The sequence below is a fragment of the Idiotropiscis lumnitzeri genome, chromosome 9 (assembly GCF_059441095.1).
Source record: "Idiotropiscis lumnitzeri isolate Australia: NSW breed Sydney's pygmy pipehorse chromosome 9, RoL_Ilum_1.0, whole genome shotgun sequence".
Taxonomy (NCBI): Eukaryota; Metazoa; Chordata; class Actinopteri; order Syngnathiformes; family Syngnathidae; genus Idiotropiscis; species Idiotropiscis lumnitzeri.
In genome coordinates, this window is record NC_142399.1 from 12,052,813 (window position 1) to 12,076,157 (window position 23,345).

The following is a 23,345-nucleotide window of genomic DNA, read 5'->3' on the forward strand; positions in this document are numbered from 1 at the left end:
TTTTCTAATCATGGTTGAGGATAGTTATTTTAGGGACTGTGGCAATGTGTTGTTGGAATAAAACACACATTAGTTCAGTGGTTCTCAATTATTTTCCGTCACGCCCCCCCCCCACCAAGAAGAAAACAATTTGCGACCCCCTCCCACCGGGCCACAATTTTTTTTTACATTTTGTACAAATGTATATTTCCTTTGTATATTGATGTTAGATTATATCAATAAAATGCCCCTGAGCAAAGCTAAATTGGTAAGAAATATAATTTTGAGAACTATTATTGTGAGGATCTCAAAACTCAGTACTCTGTTATGCAAATATTGATGAGATAAATATTTACGATACGTTTGACAGCGAACCTCTTCATCGTGATGACGTCATCTGTTTCTGTGTTCCGGTCTGAGAGCGTCTGCTAAATTGCTCATGCAGCCGTCGTCTTATTTTATGTTTCGATAAGTAATGATTGCAATGCAACATTTCTGTTCATCTGTTCAGAGCCGCTGGCTCTCCGCCCAAATGCGGTTCGAGTCAGACTTCTGTTAAAAGTCGAGCGTACATCAAAGCACTTATTACTCTGTAATTCATTTTATCGATTAGCACGCTTTGCACCTCCTCGTTCGCCCCCTCGTTTAGAACGTTACTTGTTAGTGGGGTTGTTTATTTGTCATTACGCAGCTTGTTGCTGCTGCTGTGCACGGACTTAGAATTAGTAGAAATAAAGCTCATACTGCTGCGACGCAGACGTAGATATAGTAGAAATAAAACTCATACTGCTGCGACGCAAGACAGCTTGGCGGCTAGCATTCAAGTAGCGCCGAGCGATTTAAAATCAGTACTGCGTGACCTACTGCGTAAACTCGGGGCACACAGCGCAGCGTTGACTATCTCAAATTTGCGTTGCCTGAGATCGCGATTTCGGTCCCAAAACGATCGTTTAGCTGTACTACGGTGGAAAAAAAGCATGTACCCCAGGGTCACACGTACCCGCGCGCGCCACTATTTGAGAATCGCTGCATTAGTTGATTGTCTTTTGGCACTATGCAATCTACAACTACTAATTTCAAGTATTTCATTATTTTAATTTTTTTTAAGAATTTGATTTCAAGTACTGGTGTTTTTTTTCCTTTTCTTCTGGGGGAGGATGCCAATCCCACTTTTTTTCAATGCATTTATAGTCGTTGTCAATTATCCGCGGAATTTTCCTATTCGCGGACTTGCCCGGTACCTATCCGTCCCGAATATCGGGGGTCCACTGTACTGTCCATTTCATGAAGCCTCGCCGTGCAAATCCATCGCGAGATTACATCTCCTCAGTTCTGATCGTGGACAAATCTCGCGATACTTTACGGACGTCACCCCCATTTTCCCAACAGTCCCTGCTCGCACTCGGTCGGGATTTCGGAAACAGCAGCACCGCTGGAGAAGTAGAGAAGTGAAGAAAGAGGGGCCATTTACTTATAAAACAACACATTTCGGGGGCATCGATGTCACCAGGTTGACCAAAGGATCGACTTCGCGCAGTATTTGAAAATGGCAGCGTTACAATGAGGTAAAAAGAGTTGTTTCGGATGTGATGCGAAATATGTCTCCTGAGAGGGCTGACGTTAGCTCCGCGTTAGCCTCGATGCTAGCCGTGTTGATGTCTTCCATCAATTCCGGCGCTCGTTGACTCGTCGTGCCCGGACAAATTGACAAAGCTCGCCTCCGCGCAATTGTATTCAACGCGAAGACAGACGTCGAGCAGCGTTTCTCGGGCGGGCACCCGAAGTTTTAGCCGCCGCTATGCTAACGTGAAATCACTGCATCTTGCATCGCTTGACGTTGACCTCACTCAGGTGTCATTTATGGTCACACTCACGCAGCCTCTTTTGGTTAACTAACAGCCACAAGGTGACGAGTCAGTTGGATAACGACGAATAAGGATGATGAAGGATTTCCCATGAACTCAGGTTTGTTTCAGCGTTAGCTGGGGGCTACTTTACGATGCCTATCCCTTTAAATCGTTGCGTAAGAAAATGCATCTGTGTGCGAAAATGTCACATTAAATGCAGATTTAATGTCCATCTGGAGTCACTAAACGTGTCTGAATTAGAGAGGTTTCACTTCCATCCTTCCACAGTGGAAATACAATCATAACGCCAGTGTGAAGTTCTTCCTGAGATAACGGTTGATGCCCCCCAAAAAGTTAAGAGTTCTATTTGGAGCTCATGTTTTGAACTTCCAGGTCATCCTATTGGATGCTGCTCAGAGAGCTCAATAAAGCAGCAATTCTCAAAGTGAAGTACAAGAACTACTAAAGGTACGCAGCCTCTCTCTTCAGTGGTGTGCCAAAGAATCACTTCATTAAATGTAAAATGAGTGTAAATACACTCATTAAAACCAAATTTCTTAGAATGTCACCGCTATCTTGAACTAAAAACCAAAAGTTAAGCCGAGCTGCAGTGTTAGCTCACGTTAGCTTTCTGTCACATTGCTGGATGGGCTAACTTGTTGATGTTGGGGTGTGAGGCAGAGGTGGTCTAAGGCGCCGCATTCAGGACCCAGTCTCCCCAGGAGGCCTGGGTTCGAATCTCGAATTTTGGCTGCCAGGATGGCCGAGTGGTCTAAGCGCCGCGTTCAGGACCCAGTCTCCCCAGGCGGCCTGGGTTCGAATCTCGAATTTCCCCATTGTGGGACTAATAAAGGGAATATTATTATTATTATTTCTGCGGCCAGGGCACCCATTTGTCATCATCAGTCCGTCATTTTTTCCAACCAAACCAAACTGCAGTTGTCAGTCCATCATGTTATTTTTGCTGCGTTTCTGTCTTTTTTTTTTTTTTTTTAAACAGTGTTGTTTTTGGAAGGCATTTTAGATTACGTCTTCGTCTTTTGGACAAAAATGCTTATTAGTTTTGGTCATGTTTAGTCATTCCTGTTTGTGATAGTGTAAGTCTAGTTTTAGTCGACAGATACTGCCCCCTAGTTTTTGTAAATTTAGTCGATGGAAACTCAAAAAGGTTTTAGTTTTGTTTTTGTTCAAAATAGGCATACAAGGTTTCCCCTCGATAGCAAAGAATTTCTGATTGACTACTCAGGATTATGCATTGCAAAAAGATAAAAGTGATAACATGGGATCAATGCTCATTGCTCCAAAATAAGCCAAGAACCAAAACATTTTATTTGGCATTATTTCACTTAAAGCAACATAAATAAACAAAATGTGTAGACTTGTTCTAATACAGGACCACAAGTACAAACTCTTATCAAACATATGTCTTCTTTACTTGGAAGAGCTTTCTGTTATCACAAACAAGTAGCCCACCGAGTGTCACTGTCGATTGCCATGGTCCGTCAAAGGAAACCGTGTCAGTGTGTGTGAGCCGAGATGAATGACCGCAGTCGTGCTAGTGTTTTGTTGTGCCGTTGTGTGCGACACGTGTGCCCCACGTGCTGTCCCGGTGGTGGGCGTGCCCAAACGAGGATCCGTTGCACCAGCATTGCAATTTTTTCAAAGATAGATTACATGTACAATAGGCAGGTATGTCACCAATTTTCAACATCTGACAAACAACACACTGTCAATTTCGTCCTGTTTCGTCTCGTCACCTAAAATTCATGTTCGTAGCATCTTGTTTTCGTAATCAAAGAGCCACGATTAGCTCGTTCTCGTCGTGGAAAAAAAGGGGCGTTAACGAAATATTTTTGTCATCGTATCGCATTGAATTTAAGTTTGCACCGTAATTTATAAACATTTTGAGAATGCTAGTACAAGCTGCAAAGTCTAATACAAGTTAAATGTATTATATTGTCTTTATTTTTAATTTGCACATACTTTAAGGAATTTGAGCTCTATTATAATATGCCACATATTACGTATAATCCGATTAGTAGACTAATCACAACCTCTATCGGGAACTAGTCAACTCGCAAAATAATGGTTTGTGGCAGCCCTAATGTAGAGCATATGCAATGTCTCTTGATACGCATAATATGTAATGGTATGCATACTAATTGTAGTTTAGGAATATTCAATGGAAAATGTACTTTATTTTGAAAAAAACAACAATTAGGAAGCTAACCAATGCCTGTGTAGAAGATTTTGTGGATATTCGTTTTGCGAACAGCTGCAGGAACAACCTTGCTGATGAAACCAAAACAGCATCGTTTAGAGTGGAAAAATACTCCTTGCATCTGTTTGCAGTCAGCCCTCATCTATTTGGCCATTTTTCCATCAATGAGGCGTCCTTGTTTATCTTTTGCTCACAACAGCTTTGCTGGCTGTTTTTGTTGCGATGTGACTTTCCAGTGCATCATTGTCAGCACTTCTTGAATCCATAAACATTTGCATGTAAGAGGGGTCATCAGGGCAAACAAGGGGGCAGAAAGTGAGTCTCAATCTTAATTGGTGTCATGTTGTGTGTGCGTGCGTCATTGGGTTACACAGGCATCTGCCACAAGCTTTGATAACAGCATTCTGGCTACCATCACCATGCTCTAATTATCCTGACTAATGTCATCAAAACAATTTCTGAGACTCCACACGAATGCAAACAGAAAAGAAATATGGCCAACACTGATGAATGTATTTTAATCATAAGCTCTGACAAGTACGAAGCGCAGCAGAATACGCTATTTATAATTGATATGATGAATAGATCTAAATCACTCTCCTTTTTCCCCCCTGGTGGCTCTCTACTGATGAGTGGCTTTCTTCCAGGTTGGTTTTTTGTTCAGAATTGTGAGAAAAGTGTTCTTTGTGATTCCGATACAAACGTAAAAAAGACAAACTTTGGAGACATTTTGTTGGACTACAACAATTGTAAAATGTAGTAAATGATAACTACGGATAGACCGATATGCTGTTATCGAGGCCAATACCGATTTTTAGTGGTGTGTGTGTGGGGGTGCGGGGGTGTGTGGGTGTGTGTGTGAGTGTGTGTGTGAGAGTGAGAGTGAGAGTGAGAGTGAGAGTGAGAGTGAGAGTGAGTGAGAGTGAGAGTGAGAGTGAGAGTGAGAGTGAGAGTGAGAGTGAGAGTGAGAGTGAGAGTGAGAGAGAGAGAGAGAGAGAGAGAGAGAGAGAGAGAGAGAGAGAGAGAGAGAGAGAGAGAGAGAGAGAGAGAGAGAGAGAGAGAGAGAGAGAGAGAGAGAGAGAGAGAGAGAGAGAGAGAGAGAGAGAGAGAGTGAGAGTGAGAGTGAGAGTGAGAGTGAGAGAGTGAGGGAGGGAGGGAGGGAGGGAGAGAGGGAGAGGGAGAGGGAGAGGGAGAGGGAGAGGGAGAGAGAGAGAGAGAGATACAAAAGCATGGGCTCGAGTTTTCAATTAATTTGTAAGTGGGAGTATTACTTTTTATTTTGGATAGGTTTATTCATGTAAATGATACAATTAAATTTTTTCTTACTTTATGGTCTTCATGTGCAATTAATGATGTGCAATAATATTCATTGGCCAAATGAATGGTAGCTTTAAACACATTTCTTTGGTATTCTTACAGGTTGTGTTTATGAAAAAGACGGAGTGAACCATGGCACAGTTCCCCACCACATTCACGGGTCAGTAAACACATCGGCCTGTCATCTTGCCGTCCCTTCAATGTAATCCTCTCCACAGGAAGTGAAACTCATGACTAATGCATTCTCATACCTTCCGTTTTTGTCTTGCCCCCATCCCCCCCTTTTTTCTGTCCATTCCGTTTGTTGTGTATGTGTTGGGGTCTTAGGTCCAGACATGTTCCTGATCTCGGTGGATGAGAGAGCCAAGCATGACCAACAGTTTCATAGCCTCTCTCCCACCGCGGGGGGTTACATCACAGGTAACTTTTATGTTCTGAAGCCGCATGCTTTAAATTACATATCTCTGTCGAAGTCGTCCATTGTGTGATGATGTCCTGTGTGCTCACTCCTTGTGTGCATGTGCGTGTGTGTGCGCACGCATGCGTTGACATTTCAGGGGATCAGGCCAGGAATTTCTTCCTGCAGTCCGGACTGCCGCCACCCATCCTGGCGCAAATCTGGTGAGTCAGCTCACAGATTTTGAGCAAACTCTTAAGTCACTGGCCTCCACGTTCATAATAATTGTGACATATAAATGCTGACATGGTGAATGCATGTTATTTAAAAAAATGTACTCTGCAGAGGTTTTTTTTGTGTTTACCTATAGTTGGGTGACAAGATGTCATGGGTCGAAAAACTTTGCATTTTTATTCATTTAAAAAAGACAGCTACCTCTTTATTTTGTGGGCTGAAATGATAAATCAAATAATTAAATTTATCAGTCGTGAAATTATTTAATCACTCAGCCTCAGTTTATAGCACCGCCTGCCAATTTAAAGCACATACTTGTTTAAATAATTTGTTGGATCTCTCTCTCTCTCTCTCTCTCTCTCTCTACCTCACTCTCTCTATCTCTACCTCTCTACCTCAAACTCTACCTCTACCTTGAACTATACCTCTACCTATCTCTCCCGTTGTTCACATACATTTTTTTTGTGCCTTAAGGGCCTTGGCCGACATGAACAGTGACGGCCGCATGGACATCCACGAGTTCTCCATCGCCATGAAGCTCATCAAGCTTAAACTACAGGGCCACCCCCTTCCCCCTGCGTTACCCCCCAGTATGAAACAGCTTCCGCTGTCTCTCGCCCCTCAGGCTGGCTTCGGTAAGGCTGTCCTGCAGATGTAGATGACAAATGGTAGAGCCGCTCACTCTGTGCCTGTTTTCCTGCCTCCAGGCATGCCGCCCATGCCTGCCATGGCACCCATCGCCACTGCTCTGCCGGGCGTGCCCCCACTGCCACTCCCTCCGCTACCCGTCGGGGTGTCGCCGCCTCTGGTCTCAGCGGCACCGCCTACGCTCCCGCCACCCATGGCCAATGGCGCTTCTACCACGGGAATGATGCAACCTATCTCAGGCTTCTCTCACCCTGGTAACATTTTTTTCAGGCGCCAGGCGATTTGTCTTAACGTGAGCACGTGTGTTCGCACATGTATGTATATGTGTATATGTATATGTATATGTATATGTATATATATATATATATATATATATATATATATATATATTTATATATATATATAAAAATCATCAACACGTTAAAATAAAATACCTAAATTGAACCTTTTTCTCTGGGTTCAATAGTAAAAAAATAATTGTATAAAAATAAAACAAATAGTAACAAGTAGTAATAGTATATCTATGTCGACCAATATGAAATCCTCATATCGTGATATACTTTCTGGCCATATCGCCCAGCCCTAAGTTGTATGTTTGCTAAGATCATCAGCTTCTGATAAACCGCACGAGCTCCATTTTTCAGTGAGGTTCTCTACATCGTGGCAGTGGGGGCGTGTTCATTTTTGGAGATATACTCCTCAGACAATAATAAGTTTAATTTGGCGGCTTGGTGACGAAGTGGTGCCGGCATTAGGAAAAATATAATCTATTCATTATCTAACTTTATGGGAGCTTACAAGCACAGCAGTATACACTCGCTCTCTTTTTTAGATTTGTGCTTCCACTCCTAGCTGCTTCCTAGAGTCGTCATTGCAACGAATTATGGACTTGCCTTTGGCCTTAGACTGGAACAGAACTTAGTGTTTAAAGTGTCCCATAATTTGTGTGCTATTTTGACCCAAGCAAGTCACAGACATTTTATAAGGACATCCGGGAACTGTTTTAAAAAGTGATAAAAAGCACAATAGGTCTCCTTATGCAGCTTCTTCAATCAACAAGGCCTCCTTCAACCGTTCCAGCACCAAATTGCAAAAGGGTCCATCATTTGATGCCATCAGGTAGGTCGCTGCAAATGTGTGACCCGATTACCTTTTGATACTTAATCAATAACAAAGACATTATCTGACTTATCATGTGTTTGATCGGCAGTGGTCCGCCCCCCGTCGACTGGGCCGTACCTCAGTCGTCGAGGCTCAAGTACAGGCAGCTTTTTAACTCCCATGACAAGATGATGAGCGGCCACCTGACTGGTATGCTCTCCAGCACTTTGAAAAACGTCCTTCATGTGTGCCTCATGCGTGTTCGTTGACATTTGCGCTTTTGTTTTGTTCAGGTCCGCAGGCGCGCACCATTCTCATGCAGTCCAGTCTTCCTCAAGGCCAGCTGGCCTCAATATGGTTGCAACTTGAAATTTTTACTGTTTATAGCAAATCTGGCCCACTAATCACTGGAGCATAAAATGCCTTCTCTTGACAGGAGTCTGTCAGATATTGACCAAGATGGGAAGCTGACGGCAGAGGAGTTCATCTTGGCCATGCACCTTATAGACATGGCCATGTCCGGCCTGCCTCTACCCCCTATGCTGCCGCCAGAGTACATCCCTCCAACATTCAGGTACATGTCAGACCATTAATTGCAAGGGTGCTGAAACTTTTTTTCCCCCAGGGGCACATTACAGGGACAAATTTCATGCAAGGACTCCTCATAATCCTCATGCTAATTAAACATAATTTAACTAGCCGCTGTACCCCCTGAATGTTTTTGTGAAAAAGAAACAAGACTGAAATTATGTTATGAGTGTAAAGTATTTATTTTGTGTTTTTTTCAAGAAAAACAAGCGTAATCTGCATGTAATCTGCGAAAGATGTGTTTTGCTCGAAAAATAAAAGAGATCTCTATTCTTGTAATCATATACCTTTGGTTTTGATGGTCAGAATCACATTTGACCTTTTAAATGGCCTGTAGGTCGAATGGTGTAATTGGTTTTGTATGTTTGTTGTATTGGTGCTCGTCCCCACATGTATGTATGCACTCTTTTAAATTGTACGTTTGACAACCACTGATCCATCTCCCTTGTGCATGGTCTCCTCACCTCTTTCAATCGTTTACCATCCAAAAGCTTTGGACTCTTTCCCCCAATCTTAAATAGGATAATCGATTGTTATGTTTACACGCACACGCGTGTTGTAACAACTGTGACAAAGACTGAGGCGGCTTCCGTATTTTGGTGCATGTTGCAGGCGTGGGCCTAGCGACAGCGTCCAGTCAGACCAGAAGAGCGTCCCTGAGGAGGCACAGGAGGATTTGGAGAGCAACCAGGACAAGAAACTCCCAGGTCAGAATCAGTAATGTTTCTTCTTCTCCTTTTTTTAACTGATGGCAACCAGTTTTTAAAAGTAATGCCTCCTTAAGGATTGGAGTGGAACTGTGTCCACCACAACTTACAAAAGTTCGCTTCCGGGGGTAAACGAGACTAGAAAAGAGCTCTTCACCCCTGTGTGAAAGTAAAGTATCGGTTTACAGCAGTACCAACAAATGAGGTTGTGAGGATTGGAACGGTGCACAGTGAACTATGTAGTTTTGCTCCTGATGTTATGTCATCAGTAGGTAGATGAGGTAATAGAGTGAAGCGCTTTGAGTACTGAAGGTAAAAAAGCGCTATACAAGTGAAATCCCATTTTCAAAAATGGTTTTGGAGAGGAACTGTTTCAACCACAACTAAAATAGAATCCGCCAATGAGTGACATTAAAAAAAAACAAATAAAAACTGGCCACACAAACTAGACATAGTTCAATACATCAACATCCTTATTTCTTTCTTAATCCTCAAAATCAATGTTGTTTTTGGCAGACATTTTAGATAAATTTAGTCTTAGTCTTTTCGACAGAAATGCTCGTGAGTGTTTTTGTCTAGTTTTAGTCGATGAAAACTAAAAAAAGAAGCTTTAGTCTAGTTTTCGTAAATTTAGTCAAAGAATATTGAAAAAAGGTTTTAGTCTGTTTTAGTTCAAAATAGGCATACAAGCAATGTTCACTCTAATTTTCCATGTGTCTGAGCAGTCAGACAAACTCCCGAGCATCCCTTGGACCACAGTACGCAGCATCAGAAATGCACATGGCGGCCAAACCAATACCACACCTGTTATATGATGTAGATGTTTCAAAAACATTCAAACTGTCTACATATAAAAATAGAACAATTCATTGAATAGAGATTAGTGATAAAATCTGCCCTACTAAAATTCCAACCATCATTTTAAGCACAATTTATTAAGTCTGCATAGAATCTGTTTCAATATGGTCCCATATTATCCACTCATAAATAACTAAAATCATACCATCTAATAAAACACAAAACAATTCCAAGTCACGTGACCTATGAAACACACCAAATAGCCTCATTTGAGGGGCTCATAAACTACGCCCATATTTGGACTTCCTAAATAGAGCCGTCCGTGTGTCGTCTGCAGCGGCACGTCGGTGGTGATCGTCAGTCTGCGTGTTGGAATTTATCTTTAAAGTGTGCTTCTCACTATTGTTGAATAATTGAGTGTGCGCCCTCTGTCGCGCTACTGAATTTGTAAGGAAATTGGCAATCGTGTTTTCCTGTATGTAGATTAAACAGCGGTGGAAATGAAGGAATGAATGTAGAAATGTAATGTGTGTGCGTGGTGCGCGCCAGCTTCGCCAATGTGCGTCGAGAGGGTGAGAGCAGTGCGCAATTGCGCTTAGAGGGAACATTGCATACAAGGTTTCTACCCAAAAGCAAAGGCTTTCTGATGGACTACTAAGGATTATGCATTGCAAACAGATAAAGTGGTAATAGTGAAATCAATGCTCTTTGCTCCAAAATAAGCCGAGAACTAAAACATTTTATTTGGCAACTGTTGTGGCTTTATTTCACTTTAGGTGTGCTAATTTGTCGCTAATTTATGTTACAGCATATGGAAAGCGCTTTGTTACAGCTCCAGTGAATAGGCAACATAAATAAACAAAATCAAAATCGACTTGCAGTAGACTTGTTCTAATGTTGTAGCACAAGTACCAACTAGCAAACATGTCTTCTTTACTTTGTCACATGTAGCTGGCTGAGCTTGATTCACTTTTAGGAAAGTGCTTTTCTCCAAAATGACGTTGGTGTTCTCATGCGGGGGGCGCTGGCGTCTTCCTCGTTCTTACCGTCTGTCACTCGCTGTGTGTGATGCGTGCACCCTGCGTGCTGTCCCGGTGGTGGGCATGCCCAAATGAGGATCGGTTGCACCAGCGTTGTCATTTTTCCAAAGACAGAATACATGTACAATAAGAAGGGATGTCATCAATTTTCAACGTCTGACCGACCACACGCTAAAAATTTCATCCTGTCTCGTCTTGTCACCAAAAATTCATGTACTTCACTTCATGTTTTTGTCATCAAAGAGCCATGTTTAGCTCGTCATCGATATCGTCATGAAAAAAAGTGTGTGTACGAAATACTTTCGTCATCGCTGACGAAAACACTGCTCAAAGGATGTTTTTGTCCTGTTGCTATCAAAAATCCACAATTTAATTAATTTATTCTGTTTTTGCCGCGCCACAGTCACATTTGAGGATAAGAAGCGAGAGAACTTTGAGCGAGGGAACTTGGAGCTGGAGAAGCGACGTCAGGCCCTGCAGGAGCAGCAGAGGAAAGAACAGGAGAGGCTGGCGGCGCTGGAAAGAGAAGAGCAGGAGAGGAAGGTCACTCACGCAAACCACAGGAATTATAACCGAAAGGTTCCCGAGGAACTAAGAGACGTTTTCATGTCTGTTTTTGTGTTTGTATGTCAGGAGCGTGAGAGGCTTGAGCAAGAGAGGAGGCGACAGCAGGAGTTGGAGAAGCAGCTTGAGAAGCAGAGAGACCTGGAAAGGCAACGAGAAGACGAGAGACGCAAAGAAATCGAGAGAAGAGAGGTGAGATGGGAAGAATCAGTTTCTTTATTGAGCCTGGGCTCATGTTTTACATTGGGAACATTCTCTTGGAATGCCAACAAGCAAAAATTTCACCCAAGCTATACCTTGGTCCCTTGATTTATGAGTGAGCCAACTTAGAGTTTTTCAAGATACAAAATAATATTAGTCTCCATCAATCTACATGCCAATAGATCGTCAGATGGGGATGGCTGCTTTAATGTATTGCTCATGCGTGTTCCAGGCGGCCAAGCGCGAGCTGGAACGCCAGAGGCAGCTGGAGTGGGAGCGGCAGCGTCGCCAGGAGCTTCTGACTCAGAGGAACCGAGAGCAGGAGAGCATTGTTCTGCTCAAAGCCCGGAAGAAGACCCTGGAGTTTGAACTGGAGGCCCTGGTAATCCAACAACACACAACAAGCAAGAGATGACATGACGCAAAGGCATCATCAGCAAGCACTTAATTGTGTGTCTTAGGGCTGGGCAATATGACCTAAAATCAATATTGCGATAAACTGAGCAATTTTACGTCGATAACTTTTCGCCCGTGGACCAAAATTAAAATCAATGCAGGAAATGCATATTAACTTTATTTTTTCATTGACCAACTGGTACACATTACTTTCAATGGAAAATAAAAGTACAAAAAACATTTGTATAAGCATTCCAAATATCTTACTTTGCATGACTTGAACAATGTCACAAAGAACAGAAATCTTTTCTGCAAATGGCTTGTGCCAAGATGCTGTAATGCCATGTGCAAAGGCCTAGATTTGTATGAAGGTCTCTTGTAAACAATATAAATAATGCCTTGTGCAAAGGAGCTAGTGTGGTCAGTAAATAAAATGCTAAATAAAATGGTGAAAAAAGTCAATGCAAGTAAACAATTGTACATCATCAGGAAAATGTGCAGTCTCGAGTACTCTGGTGCGCAGTCACCACTTGTCTTTTATGTAATGCACCGTCAGGCTCAAACGGGGATCCATGTTGCGACTCGACCACAAGTAGGGTGTGGGTGCAAAATGCTTGACATGTCTAAGCTCCCGTCCCGATATTGTCCATATTGGGAAATACGGTTTGCGACAAATATTTCCGTCCCTCTTGTCGACTACTTTCATGAGGCGTTTAAATCCCGTGCGCTCCACTATAGCTAGATGAGCTCTATCTTTAGCTATGTGCTATCGCGTCCGCCTCTTAGACGTTCTCTCGTATGGTGTCGCCTCTGTTAATGGGCTGTTGTCACTTGTCCAACCTTGCTTCTCATTTTAAACTTTCATCACAGCGTGGTTGTGTTGTGCGTGGTGAAAAAGAAAAGGTTGGACGCGCTGTTTCGGGTGCTTACAACGCACTTTGTAGTATGTGTTCTTTTACTCAAACATCGTCTTTATGGAACCCAAATATGGAACCCAAAACATTTCCAAACGACAGCTGTCAAATTTCTTTTTCGGGACAAGCGCAACAGGAACAACTTCAACTAACGTTACTTCGTCTTCAGCCGTGTCAGCCGCTTCTGGATTGAAGCTACGAACAGCTACGAACGCGTCTTCTGTTTACTTTCTAGTTCAGCCAGGTGGAGTCACGTGACTACACGCGCTGTAGCCGTCTAAAAGGGGCATGAACATAGCCGCAGAAAGAAAAGACTTCTTTTTTTTTTTAAACACAGAATTTACCGACATGGGCAAAATGATGTCGGTCATTGTATTAAATTTCGGTCACGGTAAATTTTCGGTTTACCGCCGAGCCCTAGTGTGTCTCCTTGAGCCTAATGACTTTTGGTGCAATTATGCATGCAATTATGTGCTTCCTTCCACGCCACAGAATGACAAGAAGAGCCAGTTGGAGGGCAAACTGAAGGACGTCCGCTTCCGTCTGTCCGCTCAGCGCAGGGAAGTGGAGCAGACTAACCAGACCCGTGAGACACGCATCGCCGAGATCACACTGTTGCAACAGCAGCTGCAAGTATGTTTGAAAATCTCCCTCGCAGCTCTTTGTCTTAAATACGACGCCTCATCTACTGTTACACTTATGTCGCTGCAGGACTCCCAGCATTGGCTCGGGAGTCTCATTCCTGACAAGCAGAGTCTCAATGACCAGCTCAAACAGGTTCAACAGAACAGCCTTCACCGTGAGTACTTCTCTAATAAAAAACATACCAGTACACTATTTAGGTTTCTTTATATACAGTGGTGGCGAAAGATGAAAATTTCACACAAAACTCCCATAGAAACACTTTATTATTGAATTTCTGAGCTCCTCTGACTTTGTTCCTATGTGCAGGCGACAGTCTTTCATCGCTGCAGAAGGCTGTGGACCAAAAGGAGTCCAGCAGAAAGCAGCTTAAAGAGCAGCTGGACACGGTGGAGAGGGAAACCAGGGCCAAGCTGCTCGAGATTGATGCTTTCAATACTCAGCTGAAGGTAGACAAAGGACTAAACTATATTGATTGACATCTGTCGGTCTGTCTGTGCATCTACTGACATAATTTCAAAAATTTTTTGCAAGTTTAAGTTAAATTTATATGCTGCAATTGGCCAAATACATTATGTTGATATTAGGGGTGTCCCAATCCGATATTTGTAACAATCACTCCTGCAAAGGAGCTCGAGAAGGTGTTTACGATAAAAAAACAAAAAACAAAATGCGCACGCACAGTTCTCATTCAATTGAATGAGATCCGTAGCGCAGGCTCGCTTCGGCCGTCACCAGCCTCGGGGTGGAGGCTTCAGGTGGCTGGCTGCCCGCGGTCTCGGATGAAGAAGCGTGATGACGAACGGCCATGCATTTCCCTTTTTAACTGTCGCATGGACTTAATCGGCGTTGGATTTCAGTACAAATTGTTGAGTTGACAAACACTTTCAACATGCCAAAGGCGATGACTGGCGGGCTCTCCGTGGATTGCTGCCAGCTCTTCACATTATGGAGGTCATGTGTAATTCTTAATCCCTTAAACCTGGCTACCTGTTCAGATTCTCCACTCTTCAATGCGACTGTACTAGAGGCTAACTGCGGCACAAAGTGAACTTTTCTTCGCCAGTTTATGATGCGCAGTATTGCACAAACAACAAGAAACGGCAAAAAGTGTTGCACGTTTACGACCGTGGTAAGGTTAAGTGCTTCAGAAAATGGATGGGTGGATGGATCACAAAGACGGCTTCGTTACTGTCATAATAGTCATTAATACTTGCGGGAATAATGGCCATGGCTGGTGGAAGGTGATATTTGAAATCATTTATTTCCTGGAGTGTATCTTCACTTGAAAATGACCATCAGCACTCAAATAGGGTCCTGCATTTATTTCAAAATATGTGTGTGTGTGCTGGTAGTTGCAAAAGTCACTGTTAAGTAAATAATACTATGAGTGATTTGTTCTTTGGAGCATTAATATTAAATATATAGTAAAATAATACAATTCAACTTTATTTATAGAGCGCATTTCACAACAGCTGGACAGAATTTTAAAGCTAGGAAAATTAACATGCATTTAATTTCTGCAAATTGGCATATTTAGCAACGTTAGAGCTGGTACAACCAAGTCAAAAAGTTGGGTCTTCCCGTTTACAACCAGTACAAAAACAGTCCAGAGCCCCCCTTAGATTTATTTAGCATTATTTCATTCAAGTGCAGAACATTGTCATGTTTCAGGATGAATTTATGGAACCCAAATGTTTTCAATAAATGGGTCATATATTATCATACCTACCATTGCTGACTCATGTTATTCGGTTCAATACTATAACTTCATCAAGTCTCTTCTAGCAATTTATATTAAAAAAATTAATTGCAGCATGTATCATTTCCGCTGATATCGTATCGGATGGTATCAGAACTGGACATTACTCAGGTTTGGGATATCTGTATCGGTTTGGAGGTGAAAAATGCATCAGGACACCCATCCATTATCTGCACCGCTTCTCCTCACTAGGGTCGCGGGGGCTGCTGGAGCCGATCCCAGCTATCTTTGGGCAGTAGGCGGGGGACACCCTGAACTGGTTGCCAGCCAATTGCAGGGCACACAAAGACGAACAACCATCCGCGCTCACACTCGTACCTCGGGGCAGTTTAGAGTGTTCAATCGGCCTGCCATGCATGTTTTTGGAATGTGGGAGGAAACCGGAGTACCCGGAGGAAACCCACGCAAGCACGGGGAGAACATGCAAACTCCATACAGGATGGCTGAAGCCGGGATCGAACCCGCGCCCGATGCTGTCTCTCACTGTGAGGCCATCGTGCTAACCAGTCGGCCACCGTGCCGCCCGTATCAGGACACCCCTAGTTGATAAAGTTGTGTTTGCTTTGTGTGATGGCTGGGGGTTTATATTTATTTACCGCCTTCTTTAACTCACTGTTACGCAGCAAGTTAAGTCATTGAATTGTCATTCATACATATTCCGTATTTTTGTGTGTCTAATCTGCTGGTGTGGAGCAAATCAATGCTTGTTGCTGTAGAATTCAGGTGTCTCAATTTCACCATCTGAATGAGGAAGATGGAGGCTTTGGTGCATTTACGGTCAAATATTCCAGTCAAGTCAGAGAGATATGAGCATCTCAGTCAATTGAATGATTTTTATTATTATATTTTTTTGAATGTCTCATCAAATGTAGATCAACACGGAGACGTGGGTAGATGTTGCTTGTACACCTTCACAGTAACACTCATTTTTCTGTGATGTCAAGAGAATAACATTTGAATTGGGTTCCCTCCGTCGTCCTTTTCACTCTCCCTCAAACTCACCGCATTGCTACATTGCTCTCCTCTGGCCTTATGACCCATCTTACCTCGTCCGTCACCTTCTCTCCCCCTGCCCCTCCGTCAAACTTTTGTGAGATTTGCACAATGAACCATTCCTTCTGTTTTCTACTCCTTTATTTATCCCCTTCTTTCCACACTGTCCCCCTTTTATGCTCCATTGCCCATGCCAGTCTCTGTGTGAGTTCTATGCCAGCCACTGTGCCAGGATAGAAGCCCTGCGACGACAGCTTGACGACGAGCAGAGAGGGAGACAGGTAGAGCACACTGCCACTGCTGGACTGGGGTGGTACTGCGGCTGGGATACGGCTTGATGGATGAAAATCAAAAAACATCAATTAGTCAAAAATACTTTACCTGGACATGAAATAGTTATTTGAAAAAATACTAAATTAAAAAAAAGTAGACAAGAACTAATCAGGGGCATAAATACTTGCAGTATGAGCATTTTATTTTTTTTAAGGAGACATTATAAAACACACACACACACACACCCACGCAGACAGTGCAAATGGTTCCCAGCTGTCTGAAATGCTTTTTAAAAAATATCTCAAGGATTGAGAAATTGCGAATTGGCGTGCGCTTTGCACCTAATTTTTAGGGAACTTAGGCTGTTTTAAATGGTCTGTCCTCTTTCATGGCAGTCAGGCCACCCACTCCACTGCCCAATGGTGAGGCTGTCATTTGTCACCATGACAACCAGGGTTGGAGCTAGAATGTTACTACCAAGCAAGCCTCTTCTACTTGGAGAAGCATAGCTCAGAGTGTGAGAAACAAGACAAGCACTGGTAAAGACACTCAAAGCATTCTCACTGGACGATGCATCACTTCATGCAGTACACACCATACATTTTATTTGTGCATCAGTCCATTTGGTGCATACAGCGGATGTATCTCCAAGCACAAATCCCCCAACGTACACACACACACGTGCACACTCTCCTCAAGTTTGTCGTTTATCAGAAGCCAGTGCTAATTTATGCACCAAATTTCAATGCGGCTCTGCATACCTTTAGGCTTCGACATGATGCCTTGGAAATGCAATTCTTCAACTGCCTTGCTGCCAAATCATGTGAGTTAGATTTGATAAATTTTCTTATTTGCGCAAGATATCCTTGGTTGGATAATTTCACATTTGATCGGTTAGCACTGGGGGAGGTGGTTAGTACTTACAGCATAATAATTAGACAATTTACTTACTGAATTAGTGTCCACAAATTTTCCATAATATGTCTTTGTGAAATAACCTTTCACAGGCTTTTTGTGTTTGTGGTATTTTTGTAGCCTATAAAAAGCAAAGCATTTTCCCAGTGTTTGGTCCACACTGGACATAAGATAATGTAGGGAATTTGGTCATTACCATAGAAAAGAAGAGCGATATCATAAACACATACCAGCCCAGTTTGCTTTTATTTGTTGTCTTTGCTGAGACCTGACATGCATGCACTGACTCTGGTGTGCCATGTGTTTGTTGGTTGTGTGCTGGTAATGTCTCAGGTGATGACATGCGCTTATCCAGGGCAGACACGTGGCTTCAAAGTCACGAAAGTTGTGATTTGTACTTCATTTTAGTCTAACATCCAACATTCCCAACATTTCCATTGTAATGCCTCCTAACCTCTTGGCTTCATCTTTTCTCTTCATTTCTCTCCATTCTCAACTCCCTGTCCTCCTATATATCATTTGTGTTGTTGTGAGGTGTTTGTTTGCTTAATCTTGAAGAGGTTATTGTCCTATCAATGCTGCTTGTGGCAGTGTGGAATCAGAGAAGATGGAGTTTAAATGTGCTTTAGTGTGTGCTTGTCACGTCCACAGTGGACTTTCGCTGTTCGCGAGGTAAAAGCGCAGAACCTCATCGTACATGGCAAATTTGCACGACTAAATGCTGTCTTCAAAGTGATTGGAACACTAGAATAGCATTTCGAGTGTTTGTAAACATCTTCAAACGTTGCTGTAAGCTTTAAAAGACGTCCAGCTTCATGCGCACATACACATTGATTGTGCTGTACCTGTACGTACACCTCATCAGTTTTGGTAATGAAGCATACATATAAGTTTGTGCAGCTAGACAGACAGTAAACTGCATGACGAATGGTGAAGAATGGACTTCCGGTAGTTGGGTTGAGGATTTGTGTGAATTCTCTTGACTCTTTTTCTTCTTCAGTTTTATTACTTCATTTCTCTAATAATGTTATCTTAATTATGGACTGAGCGGGCAACTTGCTGGATGTTGGGTTTAAAAAAAAAAAAAATCCATGAGGATGGGAACTTGCAAATGCTGAACCGCAAATATGTGGGTTCCACTGTATTCAGAAATTTATGCATGGCACATTGTCCCTCACTTCCTGTTGCAAGATTACTTTAATCCGTTATCTCCACAGTCTAGTCAAATTTAGTCTGCTTGAATGAGAGAGAAGTTTTGTAATGGCAAAGTTGGTTGTCATAACTGCACATTGGTCCCCGAACTAATGCACATTGCTGTTGCTGCTGTTAATGTTATTGTCAGTGGTAACCCGTAGCAACCAGCCAATCTGACCCCACTCCTTCCTTACCTGTCTGGGTTCCTGAATCTCCTGTGTCGCCTCGTAGGAGCTGAGAGAGATCCACAGCCGCCAGCAGAGACAGAAGCAGAAGGAGCTGGACGGAGACGCACATTCGATGATGCACACGCAAACACTGATTGACAGAAAGTCTGCAGAGCTGCAAGAAAACAGGTGGGATTCAAAAACAAAATAAGTGTCAAGAAAAGACTTGAGTGTTCTTAAGGAGACATTATTTTGTAAAACAGTTCAGTTCCTTTGCCATGAAAATGAGTGACTACTACTTGTGTAAGTGCATGCCTGAGTGTGGAAACAACAACAAGAGCCCTGTAAAGAGAATAGCATTTTCACAGGTGGAGGCACCACTTCATACATAGCACTTTGTACACTAGTCAATTGGCGTGCTGTTCTGTGCATGTTTTGCATGGGAATGGCTTCCACTGTGAAAGTAAAATGTGAATTTCTGAACTGCATATGCAGAGGATTACTGTATTTATATACACGCCATTAAAAAGTCACTTTTACATCACGGTCGCCTGACTGTCACCTTGTGCTTCAGGTTGTCCTCTGATAAAACTCTGGCTTGGAGGAATGACGACGCAGAAAGTTCCGCCCTGAAGTCGCCGAGCCCCGCTTCCGCCTCGCATGCCTGGCTCAACCGAGTGACCGAAGAGGAGAAGAACCGGCGAGGCCTGGAGGAGGACGCGGAGGGTCACGAGACTGCATCATCTGTGGAGGAGAAGGATGATGACCCCCGGGGCAAGAAGGACATGCAAGAAAAACTCAATACGCTCTTAAGCCAGCCCACCGATCCCTGGGCTTCGACAGGTCGGTTAAAAGCTACACGCTTCTATATGTTGTTAGTATTGCAGGGTAGTGGGGGTGGGTACTCCAGTCAAGTGTAGGGGTAACCCGACTTCCATGTTTTTCAACATATGAGGTCTTCGAATAGTGAAAATCAGTATATAATTGACAAACACTATTATTGCAAAGGAAAAGAAAAAGTTGCTGTTTTTTCTAAACCCCCCAAAAAATCCTTAAAAATTTTGTTAAACCAGCACCTCGCGTTTTCCACGAAAAACAGGAGTTGGCTCCCCCCAACAAAGAAACCCCAAAATATACTAACAAAATAAAAAAAATTGTGCTATCAAGCGATTAAATTTATTAACTAATTAATCGCAAATTCCGTAATTAAACTCATTCACTGCCTGCCGAGTGAAAAAAAAAATGGATCTTTGACGTCTTTAGCCGTCAATGGCAGTACATGAGTAAATTGCATTAATTATAATTTTCAACTTCTATTTGTAGCGGGTATTTACTTGAATAATATCTTGTAATTAATGTAAAATCACCAAATATTAAGTGAACTTTAAAACAAAGACTGTTCTAATAGCTTTTTTTTTTATCCTTGAATATGATCTAAACGGAGTAATCTTTACAGGCATTTTCCTCCAAACATTTAGTTCTGCCCACAAGCACCACACCTCCACAGTGTTGGTTTGGAAGGCCCAATGGTAACTTGAGCAGGGAGGCTGTTTTGTTCTGAGATGATGTGCTAAAGATGTGCACCTAATATGGTACAATGTTTGAATTTGGCCCTGCAAGATATGCCAATTATTGGCTGGAGTCGATCTCAGCTGACTCCAGCCAGTTGGTGGAGTACACTGAACTGGTTGACAACAAATCTCAGGGCACACAAACAACCATTCAGAGTCACAATCACACTTTGGGACAATTTAGAGTATTCCATTAACCTACCATGCATGTTTTTAGAATGTGGGAGGAAACCGGAGTACTCGGAGCAAACCCACACAGGCACAGGAAGGACTTGCAAACTCTACACAGGAAGGCCTGGGCCAGATTGTAACCCACAACCTCTGCACTGTGAAGCGGGTGTGCTAACCAGTGCCACCCTTCAAATCTTTATGTTCTCTTTGATTTTGTTCCATTTTTAAATTTTCAAAAAACTTATCAAACATTTTGTGAGTGTTTTTTGGGGGGGCTGGAGTGGTTCTATTATTTCCTTTTTTTCAATTAAGCAAGTGTCAGTCTCAGCTGAGCATGGCCGTGGAATGAATTAAATCTGTAAATCAGGACACCACTGTAGTTTAGTTGCCAATTTTCAGTACTTTGAAATAGCTTGGCTGAAACTTGTCCTCATTGTGTCTGAACACAAATCGACAGGTAGTGAACAATCTTCAAGAGAAATGCTTGACTTTGACTTGGTATTCACTATTCGGGAACTCTATTTGACTGTAAGACTTGACTTAGGACTTGCTTAACCCAAGTCATGACTTGACCTGACTTCCTTGATATTTAAGTGCTTGACTTGCTTGATTTTTATCCACAATAACTTGGAATTTGAAGGACGCAAGACTTTCTCATATTGTTTGACTTCAGTGAGTTAATGTTAATTGTCTTTGCACAGCAGAAAAGGCGCCAGTGGCGAGCCTGTTTGAGCAGCAGCATGCGGTGAAAGTGGTGTACTACAGAGCGCTCTACCCATTTGACGCTCGCAGCCACGACGAGATCAGCATCACCCCCGGTGACATCATCATGGTACAAAGCATGCTCACAACTTGGAATGAATGCTAATGAAATGGTCCACCAATAAACTGTGCTAAAATTGGACATGTACAATATATATTATTAGTACAATAAACCCCGTTTTTTCACCGGGGTTTGGGATTTTTCTTTTCTTTTTTAATATCTTAACGAAACCAATAACCGCGGTCATTTTGGTCATTGTAATCGTCAGATGAAATGTTCATGCCATTTCAATCCGACTTATAAGAAACACTGTTGCTGTCATCATGTCCAATAAATATCGAGAACAGTGTGCAGAGGTGTAAATATGGTAAATTGCAGGTGCACGTGTAACATTTTGCTCTCTTCTCTGCTGTGCAAACTGAAGGTGAAGGGGGAATGGGTAAGTTCCCGGCCCGGCCTGGCCCAGTGTTTGCGAGCTTGTGTCACTTCATGCTCACTCACGTTCATCCACCCACTATTTGAATTATACAATACACTATTGTTTCAAACCGGATTGATTATACTATATGGATTTAAATGTCTTGTGTTCGAAAAAAAAAAACTAATGATAAAGACAAAAAAAATAATAAAAAACACCACACTGGCTTGTCCATAAATAAAACAGAAGATGATCTTTTTTAGGGTGTTATCTTTAAGGGGGGGGTATATTGCAACAGTTTGTTAGATTGATTAATTAGAAGTAGTTCTTTACACACATTGTCATTGCAAGGCAGTGTATTGCAGATTGCATTTTAGCAGTACATAGATTTTTGTTATAAATACAAATATGCAAATGCACAGGTTGCGGAATTTATTATTCTGAGTGAAGTGGAATGATGAAACGTTTTGTTCCGGACACAATTATTTCATGCACTGAGAGTGACTCACCCTTAAAACTGGTATTACAATACACAATTTTCAATTCTTCATATTCTACATATAACACCTTTTAATAGGTAACATTAATCCACCATGTTCAGGCTGGTACATTACCACATCTCTGGAGTTCAGCTTTGCATGACACGCACCCCTAACCGTCTCCTTTGTCCCAATAGGTGGACGAGTCTCAGACGGGTGAACCCGGTTGGCTGGGCGGAGAGCTCAGGGGCCAAACCGGGTGGTTTCCGGCCAATTACGCACAACGGATACCGGACAGCGAAGCGCCCGTCAGCCTTCGGGCAGTCGCCTCCTCCACACCGACTTCAGTCCAGCTGCCCGTCAGCACGCCGCCCCCCGCGCCCGGGCAGAGCTCCTCATCCACATCATCCGCCAACAGTAACTGGGCTGACTTCAGCGCCACGTAAGGATTACTGTTTACATTTTGCTTCCACATGCCTGCATACCGTGGAGTTCATACTGAAAGCAATTTGTTTTCTCCAGCAGTTAAGCGAAAGCCAAGTCAAACATTTTCTTTGCATTAATATGTTTTATGTATCCCCACCAAGGTTATTTTAGTTAACAAAAACTATCGTAATAGCTAAAACAAAAATTGGAAAAAAACATTTTGTCAATGAAATAAAATGGAAAAGAATTTCAAAAAACGAGACCGCATATTGGGGCAGTTTTGATGCTTGTTTTGTACCTTTGCAGCTGGCCGTCAAACACGAGCAGCCAAATGGACAGCGAGGGATGGGACGCGTGGCCCACCTCCTCTGCCGCTCAGAATCCATCCCTCGGCGTCCCGTCGGCTCAGTTGCGGCAGCGTTCCGCCTTCACACCGGCCACCATGACTTCGGGCTCCTCGCCGTCTCCCGTGCTGGGCCAGGGGGAGAAGGTGGAGGGTCTGCAGGCTCAGGCCTTATACCCCTGGAGAGCCAAGAAGGACAACCACCTCAACTTCAACAAAAACGAGGTCACCATCTTCTCTACTTCTTTTTTTTTTTTTATCATGTGACACGCATTA

The 23,345-nt window shown here is 42.8% G+C and overlaps 1 protein-coding gene across 3 annotated transcripts in view; it reads left to right on the top strand.

The window, feature by feature from the left end:
- The first annotated feature begins 1,392 nt into the window (after positions 1–1,392).
- itsn1 (intersectin 1 (SH3 domain protein)) overlaps positions 1,393–23,345 on the top strand; it is a 40,886-nt gene continuing 18,933 nt past the window's right edge. The window contains exons 1-24 of one of the 3 annotated variants that reach the window (XM_088305435.1): positions 1,393–1,544; positions 2,220–2,294; positions 5,467–5,524; positions 5,692–5,784; positions 5,922–5,985; positions 6,470–6,630; positions 6,703–6,897; positions 7,687–7,762; positions 7,854–7,954; positions 8,038–8,101; positions 8,181–8,318; positions 8,945–9,039; positions 11,281–11,420; positions 11,511–11,633; positions 11,875–12,024; positions 13,445–13,585; positions 13,664–13,751; positions 13,904–14,043; positions 18,963–19,087; positions 19,473–19,741; positions 21,342–21,472; positions 21,828–21,842; positions 22,498–22,742; positions 23,033–23,294. In XM_088305435.1, coding sequence (XP_088161561.1) covers positions 5,497–5,524; positions 5,692–5,784; positions 5,922–5,985; positions 6,470–6,630; positions 6,703–6,897; positions 7,687–7,762; positions 7,854–7,954; positions 8,038–8,101; positions 8,181–8,318; positions 8,945–9,039; positions 11,281–11,420; positions 11,511–11,633; positions 11,875–12,024; positions 13,445–13,585; positions 13,664–13,751; positions 13,904–14,043; positions 18,963–19,087; positions 19,473–19,741; positions 21,342–21,472; positions 21,828–21,842; positions 22,498–22,742; positions 23,033–23,294 — 2,844 coding nt within the window. In that variant the 5' untranslated portion in view covers positions 1,393–1,544; positions 2,220–2,294; positions 5,467–5,496. The remainder of the gene's footprint in view (positions 1,545–2,219; positions 2,295–5,466; positions 5,525–5,691; positions 5,785–5,921; positions 5,986–6,469; positions 6,631–6,702; positions 6,898–7,686; positions 7,763–7,853; positions 7,955–8,037; positions 8,102–8,180; positions 8,319–8,944; positions 9,040–11,280; positions 11,421–11,510; positions 11,634–11,874; positions 12,025–13,444; positions 13,586–13,663; positions 13,752–13,903; positions 14,044–18,962; positions 19,088–19,472; positions 19,742–21,341; positions 21,473–21,827; positions 21,843–22,497; positions 22,743–23,032; positions 23,295–23,345) is intronic. The other 2 variants (XM_088305434.1, XM_088305436.1) reach the window with 2 other exon arrangements.